The 12552-nt window shown below is 45.3% G+C and overlaps 1 protein-coding gene across 11 annotated transcripts in view; it reads right to left on the reverse strand.

Annotated features, from left to right (window-relative positions):
- The window catches only part of arvcfb (ARVCF delta catenin family member b), a 159148-nt gene that overhangs the window by 31542 nt on the left and 115054 nt on the right, over window positions 1-12552 (reverse strand). For all 11 annotated transcript variants that reach the window (XM_088935513.1, XM_088935510.1, XM_088935515.1 and 8 more), the window contains 3 exons: window positions 7984-8167; window positions 1680-1797; window positions 1092-1263 (listed from right to left, as the gene is read on the reverse strand). In XM_088935513.1, the coding sequence (XP_088791639.1) occupies window positions 1092-1263; window positions 1680-1797; window positions 7984-8167 (474 nt within the window). The remainder of the gene's footprint in view (window positions 1-1091; window positions 1264-1679; window positions 1798-7983; window positions 8168-12552) is intronic.

Here is a 12552-nt window from a genome sequence, read left to right on the forward strand (position 1 = left end):
TCAGAGAGTGTCTGCACAATCCAGGCTGCCTACTACCTGGGGCTTTAACCTCTGCCTTTTCATGTGTCTGTCATGGAGTATTGCAAACCAAAGCCCCCCCCCCCCCATCTTTCTTCCACAGTCTAGGTTACCCATCAGTAAAGACTTGTGCTAAATCTGCTCAGTGCAGGAGCCCAAAACCAGCGCCAGTTTTACTAAGGACAGTTGAGGAGGAAGAAAGGTATTTACTGAGTTTCCAGGACTATGCATGGGCATGACTGCACACAAATCCCAGAAATCTCGATTATATGGCAAGAGGCTCTGGCGACTTTCTTTTTACAAGAATGCATCAAGGGGCTTGGATCTAGTTCTCGCAAAACCTTTAAAAGCCGATTGTGATAATACTGCACATTAATCAGTGGGTTCATCTAGTTCCAGCAGGAGGTTGCTACTTTCTCCCTCTCATCCCTTCAGCTAAGCAGAGGCATGGAGCCTTAAATGCAGAGCATTTAATTAGACTGACCTCCTGGCAACTAACGGGCAACATCAGTACTCCTGTCCTGCAGAGTGAGCCACCCCACAGGTCAAGATTGCAAGGACATGAAATGTGTTTTCCGTGCATTCTAGCAGAGTCCTAACTGACACACTGAGCTTCACATGAGAACACCCTGGGTGTCATTCGTATCCAATTCTTAAAGGACAAAAAAATCCTCCCAATCTTACCACCACAATCAGGACTGTCATTCATCCACAGCACAAGCCCATGAAGATTTACAAAAACACCGAAAAAAATCCAATGATGTTGGTAGAAACCAGAACAGAAACAACACGAGTGTAAAAACGGGAAAGGAACAAAAGGCTTCTTAGGCAGAATGTCCTAGAATTTATGAATGTAAAACATTAATAAAAGCTCAACATGCAGTGCCCATGCAGCATTATTCTAGGAATGATCCTCCAGTTCCAAAGCTTGTCTGACAGGCAATACTTTCCCAAAGTAACTCCCCACTAAGGTCATTAAACGATGATGATGAAGCCATCTGGGAATCTGGGAAATTTCAGCTAGTAGAAACAGCACAGCCACTGGAGCCCGACAGTACCACCCTGTGACCAACCTTTGGCTTTTTTGCCCCCAAAGCAGCCAGCGTCGTCCTTCTTCTTCCTCTGGGGACCCCCAGATCCTGGCGCCTGATTGGCTGTCGGCTCCAGGAACTTCTCTGCCCCCGGCACTTCCTTGTGCACGTGGTAGGACAGATTACGCATGATGCACACGCAGTTCTCCACCGACTGCAGGAGGGAAGCACAAACACGAGGCGCGTATTACAGCCGAGATGCTGGTCTGAGCGGCCCACAGCCGTACCGACCGCGCGACAAATTGAGTGAACAGCTGCTGTCCAAGTGGAGCAGATCACATGCTTGAGCGTGCCAGACGCCAAGATGGGCGATGATGAGAATGGCTGAATCACTGGGGTTTCCCCATGAATCTCATCATGGATCTCATGAATCAGCCCGAAAGCAGAGATCCCTGTATATCCTCATTATGCATATGACAACATATGTTCCCTTCTACCTAAACCCAGACTGAAATAAGTCTTAGGTGATCAAATTGAATTTGAAAAGCAAAGAACAGAAAGAAAACTAAGCAGCGCCAAGTACAATAAAAGTGCAATTTCCCTATCGCCCAAGTAGAAGGAAGTGAGTACCTTATTGTCCATGTCCTTCTTGCCCACAGCAGACTGTAGCGCGTGGAGCAACGCGTCCACCAGGCCCTCGCACTCCCTCAGCCTCCTGCGTGCCTCTGCTCCATCCGAGCTCACGTTCCTGCAACGCATAGCACCTAACTCACGCATCCTGTAATTCCACAGCCAATCGAAACCTTCACTGGTCTTGGGGCACCAGCGACAACACAGTCGGCTCGGACACACCCTGCTGTGCTACAAAGACAGCTCAGCTGCTGTGCTCTAGCAAAGCGTGCCATTTAAAAAAAAAAGTCACCGGTTCTAATAATGTCTCGTCTGAGGACAGGCAATGCTGAAACGAACTTGTGATGCCGTTCAAGAAAGCGCAAAAAAAAAAGCGTCTATTTTCACCGAACCGGAGATAGTCATACTGTACCAAAAAAACTCAGGTGAGAAAAGGACATGCAAAAACGAAGCCATCTGTCGCATCCTTTCCCTCCGTTAAGTTTATTTCACGCTCACCACACCGATTAACCACTGAATGAGTTCATCCGAGAGGGCCAGAAAAACCATCGCCCTCTGCAAAGGCTGGAGGACAGGTACGGCATGCAGCGTTCTCCGTGCTCAGCGGCAGAAAGGTGGAGGATAAATCAAGTCAGCTTTCCATTCTGTTGTCCACGGGCAGCTTCCCATTAATCGCAGGTACAGTCTAGTCATTATACCACTTTGCACTAATTAAAACAAATCAATTCAAGAGAAACGCAGACACTGAGCCATCTGGGCTGCTATTTCTTCCTTGAAAATCTCCACATTCATCTTACGTAAGTATCATTAGTGTATAACCAGTATCAGAAGTTAATGCAGTTCTAATGGAATTTTTAATAAGTGTCTGAACAAATAGACCAGGGTTGGGTCTTTTCTTTTCCTTGATGCGAGTTTCACATTGCAGACCATACCCATCTGTTGGATAGCCTCTTCCATCACATGAGATTGCTGGTCCTGTTTATTGCTTTTTATTGTACTGATGCTACAGCAATGAGCACTGCAACAGCCCCTCTGCAGGTCCAGTGCAATTACACTTAAGTTTCTTTTAACAAAGCAATGCATTAAAATACAGGGCACTTTTTTAGCACCTGAAAACACCAATCACATTATGCTGTCATTACTTTTGGGATGCTGGAGAACAATCAATAAGCCTTCATCAGTTTCCTCTCAGTGTTCTCTCTGGACAAAAGTTTAATGACAGGATGACAGCAGATTTTGTTGAGTGTCTATTAAGCTCTACATATAAAATACAAACCATATATAGCGAGGAGCAATCCTGTGACCTCTTGTAGCTGTTTGAGTGCAACTGTCTTGGTACAGCAGCAGATTCTATATTCTATTCAGATTCTCTCGGGCTTCTCCCAGTTTACTAATCTCAAAATGAACTATACCACCCTAGCATAATAGGCTTTCATTCAATGGATATAACTTCATTAACTTCAGCTGTACCATACTGCTAAAAAAGGAGAAAGTACTGGGAAACTACATAACCTGCAGATGCTTTTCTCATTTAAGACACAGCGACATGCCTGTCTGGCATACACTCCGTTCTAAAGATCTGTCATTTCAGAACATAGCAGAAAGGCAACAGAAACTAAACTCATCCTGGAACTAGGTTCACACCTTCCCCCTTCTCTCAATGACCGACTTTCTTTCGTGTAATCTTCTCTATTCTCATGCAGGTTTCGACTTCACACCTTTCTTCACCCCTCTCCACTTCGCACCACCTGAGTGGCCTCAGCAGGTGTTAGTGGGTGAACAGTCCAGTGCTCAGTGAATTCTGCTTCGCGATGGCGGGGAGAGGCGAGGAAAGCAAGAGGAACTAAACTATTTCAACCCGAATCAAACACCTCAGGTTCATATTTCATTTTACTCCATCCAGGCCTCCTCTCCATCCTTTTGAAGTCCACCTATCCTGGCACGTTCAGTATGGAGGACCAGACATCTTTTTCTTCCAAAACATCTCTTCCTGCTGGATTCCCAAGTGTCCCCAGTCAAGAGACGTGCCCTGGCTTGGCTTCAAGGCCTCTGCCCAGTGGAACGGGTCCAGTCGTGCTCCAGCTGATGCCTCCTGGAGCCACCAGAACCACCTCGATCGGCTCCCCCCGATCTGGCGACGTAGTGTCGGTTCTCCCAGGCTCGCCGCCACAGCCGAGCCCCCCGCCTCCTCGCGGACAGTAAGGCTGGCAGCACCCATGGAGAGACCTCGTCTCCACCGCCTGCACATTCGGATCCTTTCCGGTTCCATTCGGAGAGTGAGACCATAGGTAAGGATCGGGACTCATCCGAGAACAAGCCTCCCCACTTGGTCCACTGCAGGCTGGCATGGTGCCCGCAGCACTTCTGATGGCACACCACTCCCCGTGCTGACGGTGCCCGCACTTGCCTTTGCTCACGAACAAGACCCTGAGCTGCTCAAACCGGTCAAGCGTGTCCTTTACCCAGACAGGGCTCTCCTGGTAAGAACCGTCGCACATGTGCTTCCCTGGCACATCGCCTCTAGCCGGGAAACAACACTGAGGAGGTAAGAACGACACCAAGAGATACCATCTCTACGCCTGGGCAGAGCCTCAATATCCTGTTCAGGAAAGACCCTTGGCAGAGTCCAACTCCGGCCTTGCATTAACGCGTCTCAAGCCAGACGACTCAATGAAAACCCTGCAACCAACAGCAGGAAAATGAAAGGTGGCAACTCTCGGTGCTCTGCTTACAGAAAGAGGAGCTATGAAACACTGCAATCAAGATGCCACACGACACAGAGGTAACCAACATGCGAGAGTTTTTACACGAAAAGGGCAATTCGTTAATGGTAAAGTGGAAGTTTTAACCTTCAGCGTCTCACTTTGTAAAAACATCACTTTGTATTCCTGCCTTTTACTGATGGACACGATTAACTGCTGGGTTAAGCAGAAAGATGCAATTTTTTCTGCTACTCTTGTTATTGCCGCCTCAACGGCTTAATTTTACAGGTGCTCGCTGCCTGTTCATGCGTGTAGCATGCCGATTCCTATAGCAACAGCTGACAACACCAGCCTGCCACTCCATTCTTACCACATCCAATAATGAAAAGCTGCGCTCACTCTTGTGTTGTACCCGCCAATAATGGAGGACTAACTGAGCTCCACAGAGACCCAACGCCTAGAGAGATCTCTGCAGGCTGTTCACTGTGGTCACTGTTTCCTTCTCTCATCTCTGCAGGATGACCTTCCCACTTCCCTGCTGTTTAGAGGCACATGACTTAAGGGGTGTCAGAGAAGGTTACCATACCTGTACATGCTTTCTTGCATATGCGGTAACTTAACAATACCACGCAAATATTAACAGACAGAATTTGACTGGCGGCAGCACCTCAGTCAATTGTGCAGAGTGCATCAATTATTCAGCACAGGGTGCCACTTCATAGAACAAATGTATTATATACTGTACTGGTGAAGAGGAAAATTGTCCCAACTCTTCAAACCATCTATTCTCTTAATATTGAAGGAGGGGAAAAAAAGCAATAAAAAAGCAATAAGACAAGTGAACTCAGGTCTGTTTATCACCAATATGGCACTGCTGCTAGGCAGCCTACTAGGCAACAGATGTCACTGGTTACTGTTTCCATAGTGATAGAACCGGCAGTAGGCTCAGAGGCACAGACTGAAGCAACAGAGCCAACGCACACCTCTGGGTATCAGATAACTGGAGAGCAGCTCTGTCTGACCCTGTGGAAGGGTTGTGGTTTATGTGGGACAGCTGGAGAAGGGCACACAGATTACACAAGGCTCATGTGTACCATGTCTGTAATCTACTTTTGCCACAATCAGTCCCATCACAGTCCAACAACTCCCTCTGCTTACTCTCCATTCAACGTGTGGCTTTTAATCAGTTACATCACCCTTTTAAATACATTCTATAGCAAATAATTACTGCAAGCTAAAGAGATCTCAAGTAATGTGTACTGCCCTAGAGCTCATCATACCAGTATTGATTATTCTAAATTATAACTTAACTCATGTATTTTACTTCAGTTAACCTCAGGCTACTAACGCTGACCATGTGTGCTGTTTAAGGAAGGCACCTCTTTTCAGGTTATTCAAACAGACTCGGATGTCTGTGGAAAAAGGGGCAACAATTTTAATCTGGAATGCGTTAAAAAAGGCAAAAAAATAAGCATAGTGACGAGTTCACTAAGCACTGTGCTGGAGCTCAGCCAATAGACTGCAGTTCTTGGGCTGCAGAAGATTAAAAACAGTAAGGCGGTTGTACAGGAAGCTGCACAGAGCTGTTGCTGGAATAACATGCACATCCCTCAGTGCTGCTTCTGCAGAGCCATATATTGTGCCTGTGCCTTAATTGAAACCAGGGCAGCTGGAAGGGAGACAGCCGTTAGCTAAGAGCATGTCAGACAACATCGTTACAAAGACAGGAAAACCTGTTAATGTTCACAATTAACTAAAACCAAATGCCAGAACTCCAGACTAGATGTAAATAGTTTAATATAAATACCAAGCGAAATTACGACACCATTTGTTAAGGCTCCTTGCAACTTCCCATTTTGTATCGTGACCTGGCTATGGTCACAACTTCAATCTGGCCATCCAAAGCTACTTTTCACCACTGGGAGGTCAGCGTTCTAGTCTCAGAAAAAACCTACAAGCACATCCAACTGCCTCTCTCCTAAAGTAATCAGACTGTCACTCATCAAATAGCACAGTCTCACATGTGAGGCCAGAGAGTGAATAGGCTTTAATTTCCTGTGTCCCATCTGCAGGGCATGCTACCAGGGTACAGAAAAGCCTTTATTTTTTATCCTAAAGTACACATTCAAGGTCACAAACGCACCGTCGTGAAAACAGAGAACGTGGGTGCCTCAGGTATCGCTGTCAGATTGTTCAGTGTCAACGGGCATTTCGTATTTCTGTTCAATGGAAGGTGGAGCTCACAGAAGCATGAGGAAAACCTGCAAGTGGCTAATCTCTTCAGAGCAACATCAAACGCCACCTACCCCACCCCTTCACATCCGCCCAAAATAAAGAGAGATAAACCCACTCAGAAGAGTGATTACACTGCCAAAATGAGACAGGGTTATAAATGGTCCTGCTGTTTAGTGCCAGTCAGAACAACAAAAATGAGCGGATCAGCTTAACATCTTACAACAGCCAAAGTTTAGAACCACAACTGAGGACAGAGAGGTGTGCTTCTGCAGGCAACCAGGGCGTGACCTGTCCGTAGTGAGGTTTTAAAAAAAGTTCTATCATTTTATATCAACTGAAAAAACTCTTTGCGATTCCCCTCCCGCCACTCTAAAGACGAGACTTGAGGTAGCGGGGGCCGCCCTGAGAAGGAATGACAACATCTGGCTCTGGTTCAAAAGAAAAACTTATCTCCAACGGGACCGCAAATAATATCTCCAAAAAGGCTCTGCTGAGGCACTTTTCATTACTTTGGATGTTCATCCAACCGCCCCGGGGAATGGTTAGTGCAATCTGGAGGCAGAGCAGCAGCGTGGCGGAAATGAACTAACCCCTGCAGCCCGAGATCACCTTCACCCAAACAAGCAGTGAAGAAATTCCCGCCTCTGATTCACTGCACTGTTAGTGCTGATGGGAAGGATTATTGAAGAATGTTTCTGAGCCCACCCATCTTGAACCTGCTCTCAAATAACCAGAAAGCCTGAATGTAAACACAAGACAGGCAGGTCTTTCACATGGTCCTTTCTTCCTTAATCCTTCTTTTAAATTGAGGCCGTCTGTCTCAACACTTCAGCACGAGCCTCATCCTGGCATTTTTTTGGTGCATCTATTTATGTTCTCCCACCTCCATCTTCCTCCCGTTCGTAACTGCTTTCAGCTGAAGAGAATGTGTTGAATCTCGCTGCGGACAACGTTATTAAATCACATTCAATATATTAAAGACACCTTCCGCTCCTTAGATTTCACCCAAAAAATCTTACCAGCGAGTGAACCTCACTCGTAGGTATAGTGTGCCAGTGTTAGAGAAAGAAGAGTACAGGATGTATTTTCCCGATAGAAGAATATGTAGAATATTGTGTTTTATCTTGTCTATTCTTCTTATTTACTGTTGTATTCTTCTTATTTATTGTTATTGTCATCCTGTAAAGCGCTTTGAGAAGCCACCTTTAAAGGTGCTATATAAAATAAAGTTTATTATTATTATTATTATTATTATTATATTGTGACTCACAATATCTGGCACCAAGCCTGCTCCACCCACCATTCCCCCACCAACGCCCCAGACCTCGATGTGCTGAAGAACCGGACCAGCGTGCAGACCGCTCTACCTCAGACAGCCCGATGTGTTCTTGAACACTGTGGTCCACTCGGCGTCGCGGGGCTTGGAGTCTTCGTTGGGCTCCTGCTCCCAGCCAGAGTGAGGGATGATCACCTCGTTGGTCAGCGTCTGGAGGCCATGGTTAATGATGACCATCTTCAGGGGCTCGTAGGAGGACAGGTTCCACAGCGTGCCTGCAGTGGGGGTGGGAGAGCAGAGAGCTGATTTCTCACGCTTCACAAGCAGTGTGGCGGCTTTCTTGCCTCTTCCACTGCCCAGGGACAAACAACCTAAAACCCAAAGGTTGTGAAAGCATGTTCAGTTTCGTATGTCCACAAATAGTCAACCAGCAGCCATTATCACCCTGCTACTCACAAATGGCAGCCCACTGAAGCTCAGCAGGAGTGAGCCTGGCCAGTACCTGGATGGGAGACCTCCTGGGAAAGCTAAGGTTGCTGCTGGAAGAGGTGTTAGGGGGGCCAGTAGGGGGCACTCACCCTATGGTCTATGTAGGTCCTAATGCCCCAGTATAGTGAGGGGGGACACTGTACTGTAAAAAGGCACCATCCTTTGGATGAGATGTAAAACTGAGGTCCTGACTCTCTGTGGTCATTAAAAATTCCAGGGCGTTTCTCAAAAAGAGTAGGAGTGTTACTCAGGCTAACATTACCAATCAAGGCCTCCTAATAATCCCCCTCTCTGAACTGGCTTCATCACTCTGCTCTCCTCCCCATTGAGAGTTGGTGTTTGGGGAGAGTACTGGTGCTGTATAGCTGCTGTCACATCCAGGTGGGGCTGCACACTGGTGGTGGTGGAGGGGATCCCCATTACCTGTAAAGCAGTTTGAGCGGAGTGTCCAGAAAAGCGCTACAGAAGTGTAGGAAATATTATTATTAAATACGGAAAGTTTGACATGGGAAATGGACAAAGCTCTTTTAATGAAATGTGAAGACAGGCATTTGTCCTTGTTTTTTCAAAATGAAAAAAAATCTGATCCTATAAACGGATATATATACAGAATATATATATACATATATATACAGAGAAAGAAACCTTACCCACTACATGAGAAGGATTATTGCTTATTAAGGCCCAAGAGTTCTTTATCCTTTTGGCAGACACAATGAGCTTTATGAAAATACAAGGGGCAGCAGCAATAAAGAAGGAATCAGGGAAGCTTTTTTTCATCATTACAAACAACTGCACTGGATCAAGATCTTTGATTTCTGAAAAATAGGGTTTTACTGCACAAACTGAAAGCACAAAAGCATGCAAACAGAGTGAAATAAAGGGAAAGATGTTATGTTTCACCAGAAGAGTAGAGACAGTACAACTGTCTGGATTGAATAACGAGATACACCAGAAGCAGAGAATCTTGTTCTCTTTATCACAACAGAAAGCATGAATTTAACTGTTATGCTTTTCTGTTTAACTGCGATATTCAACACAGAGGCCATAACTACAGTTCTCAGTCCTATTCTGGCAAACTTTCTATTAGATTTGTATTAACTTGAAATCACTTACTACAAAAATTAAGATTTCAAAACAGCTAAGCGGAAGGTCAAAATGATCACACATCTTAGGTCAAACACTTAGAGAGCAAAGATTACTTAAAAAGGAACACATACTATAGTATCTAAGGTCAGACGTCTGCCTACAGAGTACAAAGATGCACATCTAGTGGAGCGAAAGGCATTTTAGGAAGAAGTACGCATGGATGCACAGTAGATGCACAGTATGCTGGAGGGACTGCAGGTCGATTACCTCTCAGTTCAGTGTGATTAAGAATGCCCCATTTGTTTGAATAACAACCAGCAGCAACATGGAGTAAGATTTAATTATACACAGTTACGAGAACAATATAGTGAATGGGGTTTCTATATCTATATATTCAGTTAAATTACATAGGATTGCAATTATCAAGCTTGATTAAACCATTAGCAAGAAAGCTATTCGGAAACAATGTTTCCCTGATCTCATCTAATTGCAAAATGAGGTAACAATGATACTGTATCAGTGTCACAGAAATGATCCCCTTGCATGTTCTTATTTGTAACAGTGTCGTTTTAGCTTTAATTAATTTAATCTTCCTTGTACTGCAGAAATCCATGCCCATGTATTCTAACCTGTAATCACAGGCTTTCGCAGTTGGAACTACTGAACAACTCTGATTACAAGATCTGGGCGATTGACTTGTGCCCTCTTCGGTCTTGCTAATTTTCTGAGGTGGTTAATCGAGCTGGTCTTGGCCCAGGAAGAGGCATAGCTGAGCAATCTCAGAGTGAGTTCTACCAGTCTCGGGTAAAAAAGAAGAAGAAAAAAAGTCAAACTTTTGGAACCCTAATCACCAGCACTGTTCCAATAGTGGATGAGCTTCCAGCTGCGTTGCTTATTTTAAATCTTGTTTGGGATGACATCGCTAACCACAGCATGAGGAGACTCAGCTCAGGAAGAGGAGAATGTTGAACGGAAATCTCTTCACTGAGAAGTCCGTCCCTTGCAACAAGCTCTAGGAAACCACAAGAAAATCTCTCATTTGTCAATTTCAGGTGATTAAAAAATCAAATGTAAATTTATTTTTAAGATATGCACCAGAGATGATAACAGGCAGCACAAAACGATCACAGATCTTCCTAACACTTGAAGTCACTTATGCCACATAACGCCGCTAAAAATAAAAATCTTTAACAACTGCAGAAATCCACTTTTACAGAGTATGATGCATAAAGCAAGTGTTTTAAATGTCTCTTTTATATTGTTTTTTAAGTTATTCCTTCTACTTCCTCTCTGATAGCCACCTAATCGATTATGAAGCAAAGAAAAAAGAGCAGTCAGGAAGGCTCTGTGATGAACACAATTGAGTTTGCCTTTCCTCATTGCAACCTGAAACCCTGCTTAATTCAATTTGCTTTCAGCTGCAGATGCGCTTCTGTAACAGCCCATTCACTCACTGTGGGCCATTATTGCTCATCCTTTCCCGCGATCATCCATCAGCCTAAGCAGATTTAGCATTAAGAACGTTAAGTCACTGAACATCAAGGAAGAAAAACGGCAAAGAAGCCAAGAATAACAGAAATGTTCTGCTGTGTAAGTGCAACTGGACACTTGTCAAATCAGGCAAAAGGTGTCCAGCAAAAAGCCTATCATGTTTGTTGGTGGTGTTCCATCTTCTCTCACACACATTTGCACAAACCACACAGATCGGTGTGGCTGGAAAGCTACAAAAGCAGAGCGAACAACAGAGGAGGCACAGATAGCAAACCCACTGGGCATGTCCACAGGTGCACAGGGACAAAAGCACGACCGGAGACGTTGCCCGCAAAAAGCATAGCGAGTCCAGTGTTAACTGGATTGGCTGGCAGCTGAAGCCCGCTGCTGCCAAACTCTCTTGTTCAGTGCAGCCCTAGGAAAGCGGCACAGGTGCCCTTTAACTTTGCTGCAGCTCTCTCTGATCTATTCACAAGCCTCACGATAGTGCAACGATAAAAGAACCTGCCCATCCCTCGACGAGCAGCCTTCCAGATTCACTTGAGCTTTCTCTAACGCTCCTATGCATCAATATATGTACATTATACTGGAGCTTATACTCATGTAAAGAGTTAGGGGGGTGTAGGTGGTGTAATCCACTGACATTAAATACTGCAGTATGGGGCTATCTATGCTGAATGATTTACAGAGCAACGGCTCTTTCATCTTCAGATTCAGAATGCTAACCTTGTCACTTCTCTTCTTCAGCTGCAGCAGTACAGGATCTTATGCATTCCAAGCGGGTAGAGAACTTCTCGCAGCTCCACAGGAGATCAGAACACAAAGAACTCAAGCCCCTGTTTTAACAGAACTCCGAAAATGGTTTCTGCCTCCTCTGGGAGGGGGAGCCGGGGAGGACATGCCGCAGTTTGGCGTTAACACCGAAAACACAGGTAGGCGGACTGCTGAGGGTAATCAGTCCAACAAACCGCCTGAGTAAAACTTCACCGGAGCGCAGGGATTTAAGGAAACGCTGATCGCTCTGCTTCTTCGCTTCAGCCTGCACACTTTTCCTTCCTTCCCCATCAAACGCGATGCTTCCTGTTTTGCAGAGAAATTTAATGTGCTGTGGTTTGGACGGAATAAAGCCTTCAAAGAAAACATATGGCTATTTGAAAATAGCCCACTTTTTTTAAAACATGCAATTATTTTAATTGTAGAAAATCTAGCTCAGATCAGGTCGGTTTGACGGGCTGTGCTGCTGTTCGGAAGGGTTGCTTTTATGGGACTTTTGCACTTAAACCAAATGTCTTGTGCTGGTTTTGGAGAAGGCGAGGCCTGTGCCTTCCCCAGCTCATGGAAGGAAGCTATTTTTAGCGACCGACTGAGAACGGGTTTGCGCTGCAGAGGCAGTAATGTGTACTGCAGCACCATCACAGCAGCATTACAGAGAATCTCAAGTTTCACGGACACTGCTTTCCGGCACTACAGAGCGCTCGGTTTAGCGCTCATGTCAAAAGTGTTCACGAGTGTAAGTGCACCACGCCATCACTCAGATTTCTTTTATCCATCTCGCGACTTAGTTGAAACTGCAGTTGTGAATGTACACGAG

Source organism: Atractosteus spatula, chromosome 17 (genome assembly GCF_055471065.1).
Source record: "Atractosteus spatula isolate fAtrSpa1 chromosome 17, fAtrSpa1.hap1, whole genome shotgun sequence".
Classification (NCBI taxonomy): domain Eukaryota; kingdom Metazoa; phylum Chordata; class Actinopteri; order Semionotiformes; family Lepisosteidae; genus Atractosteus; species Atractosteus spatula.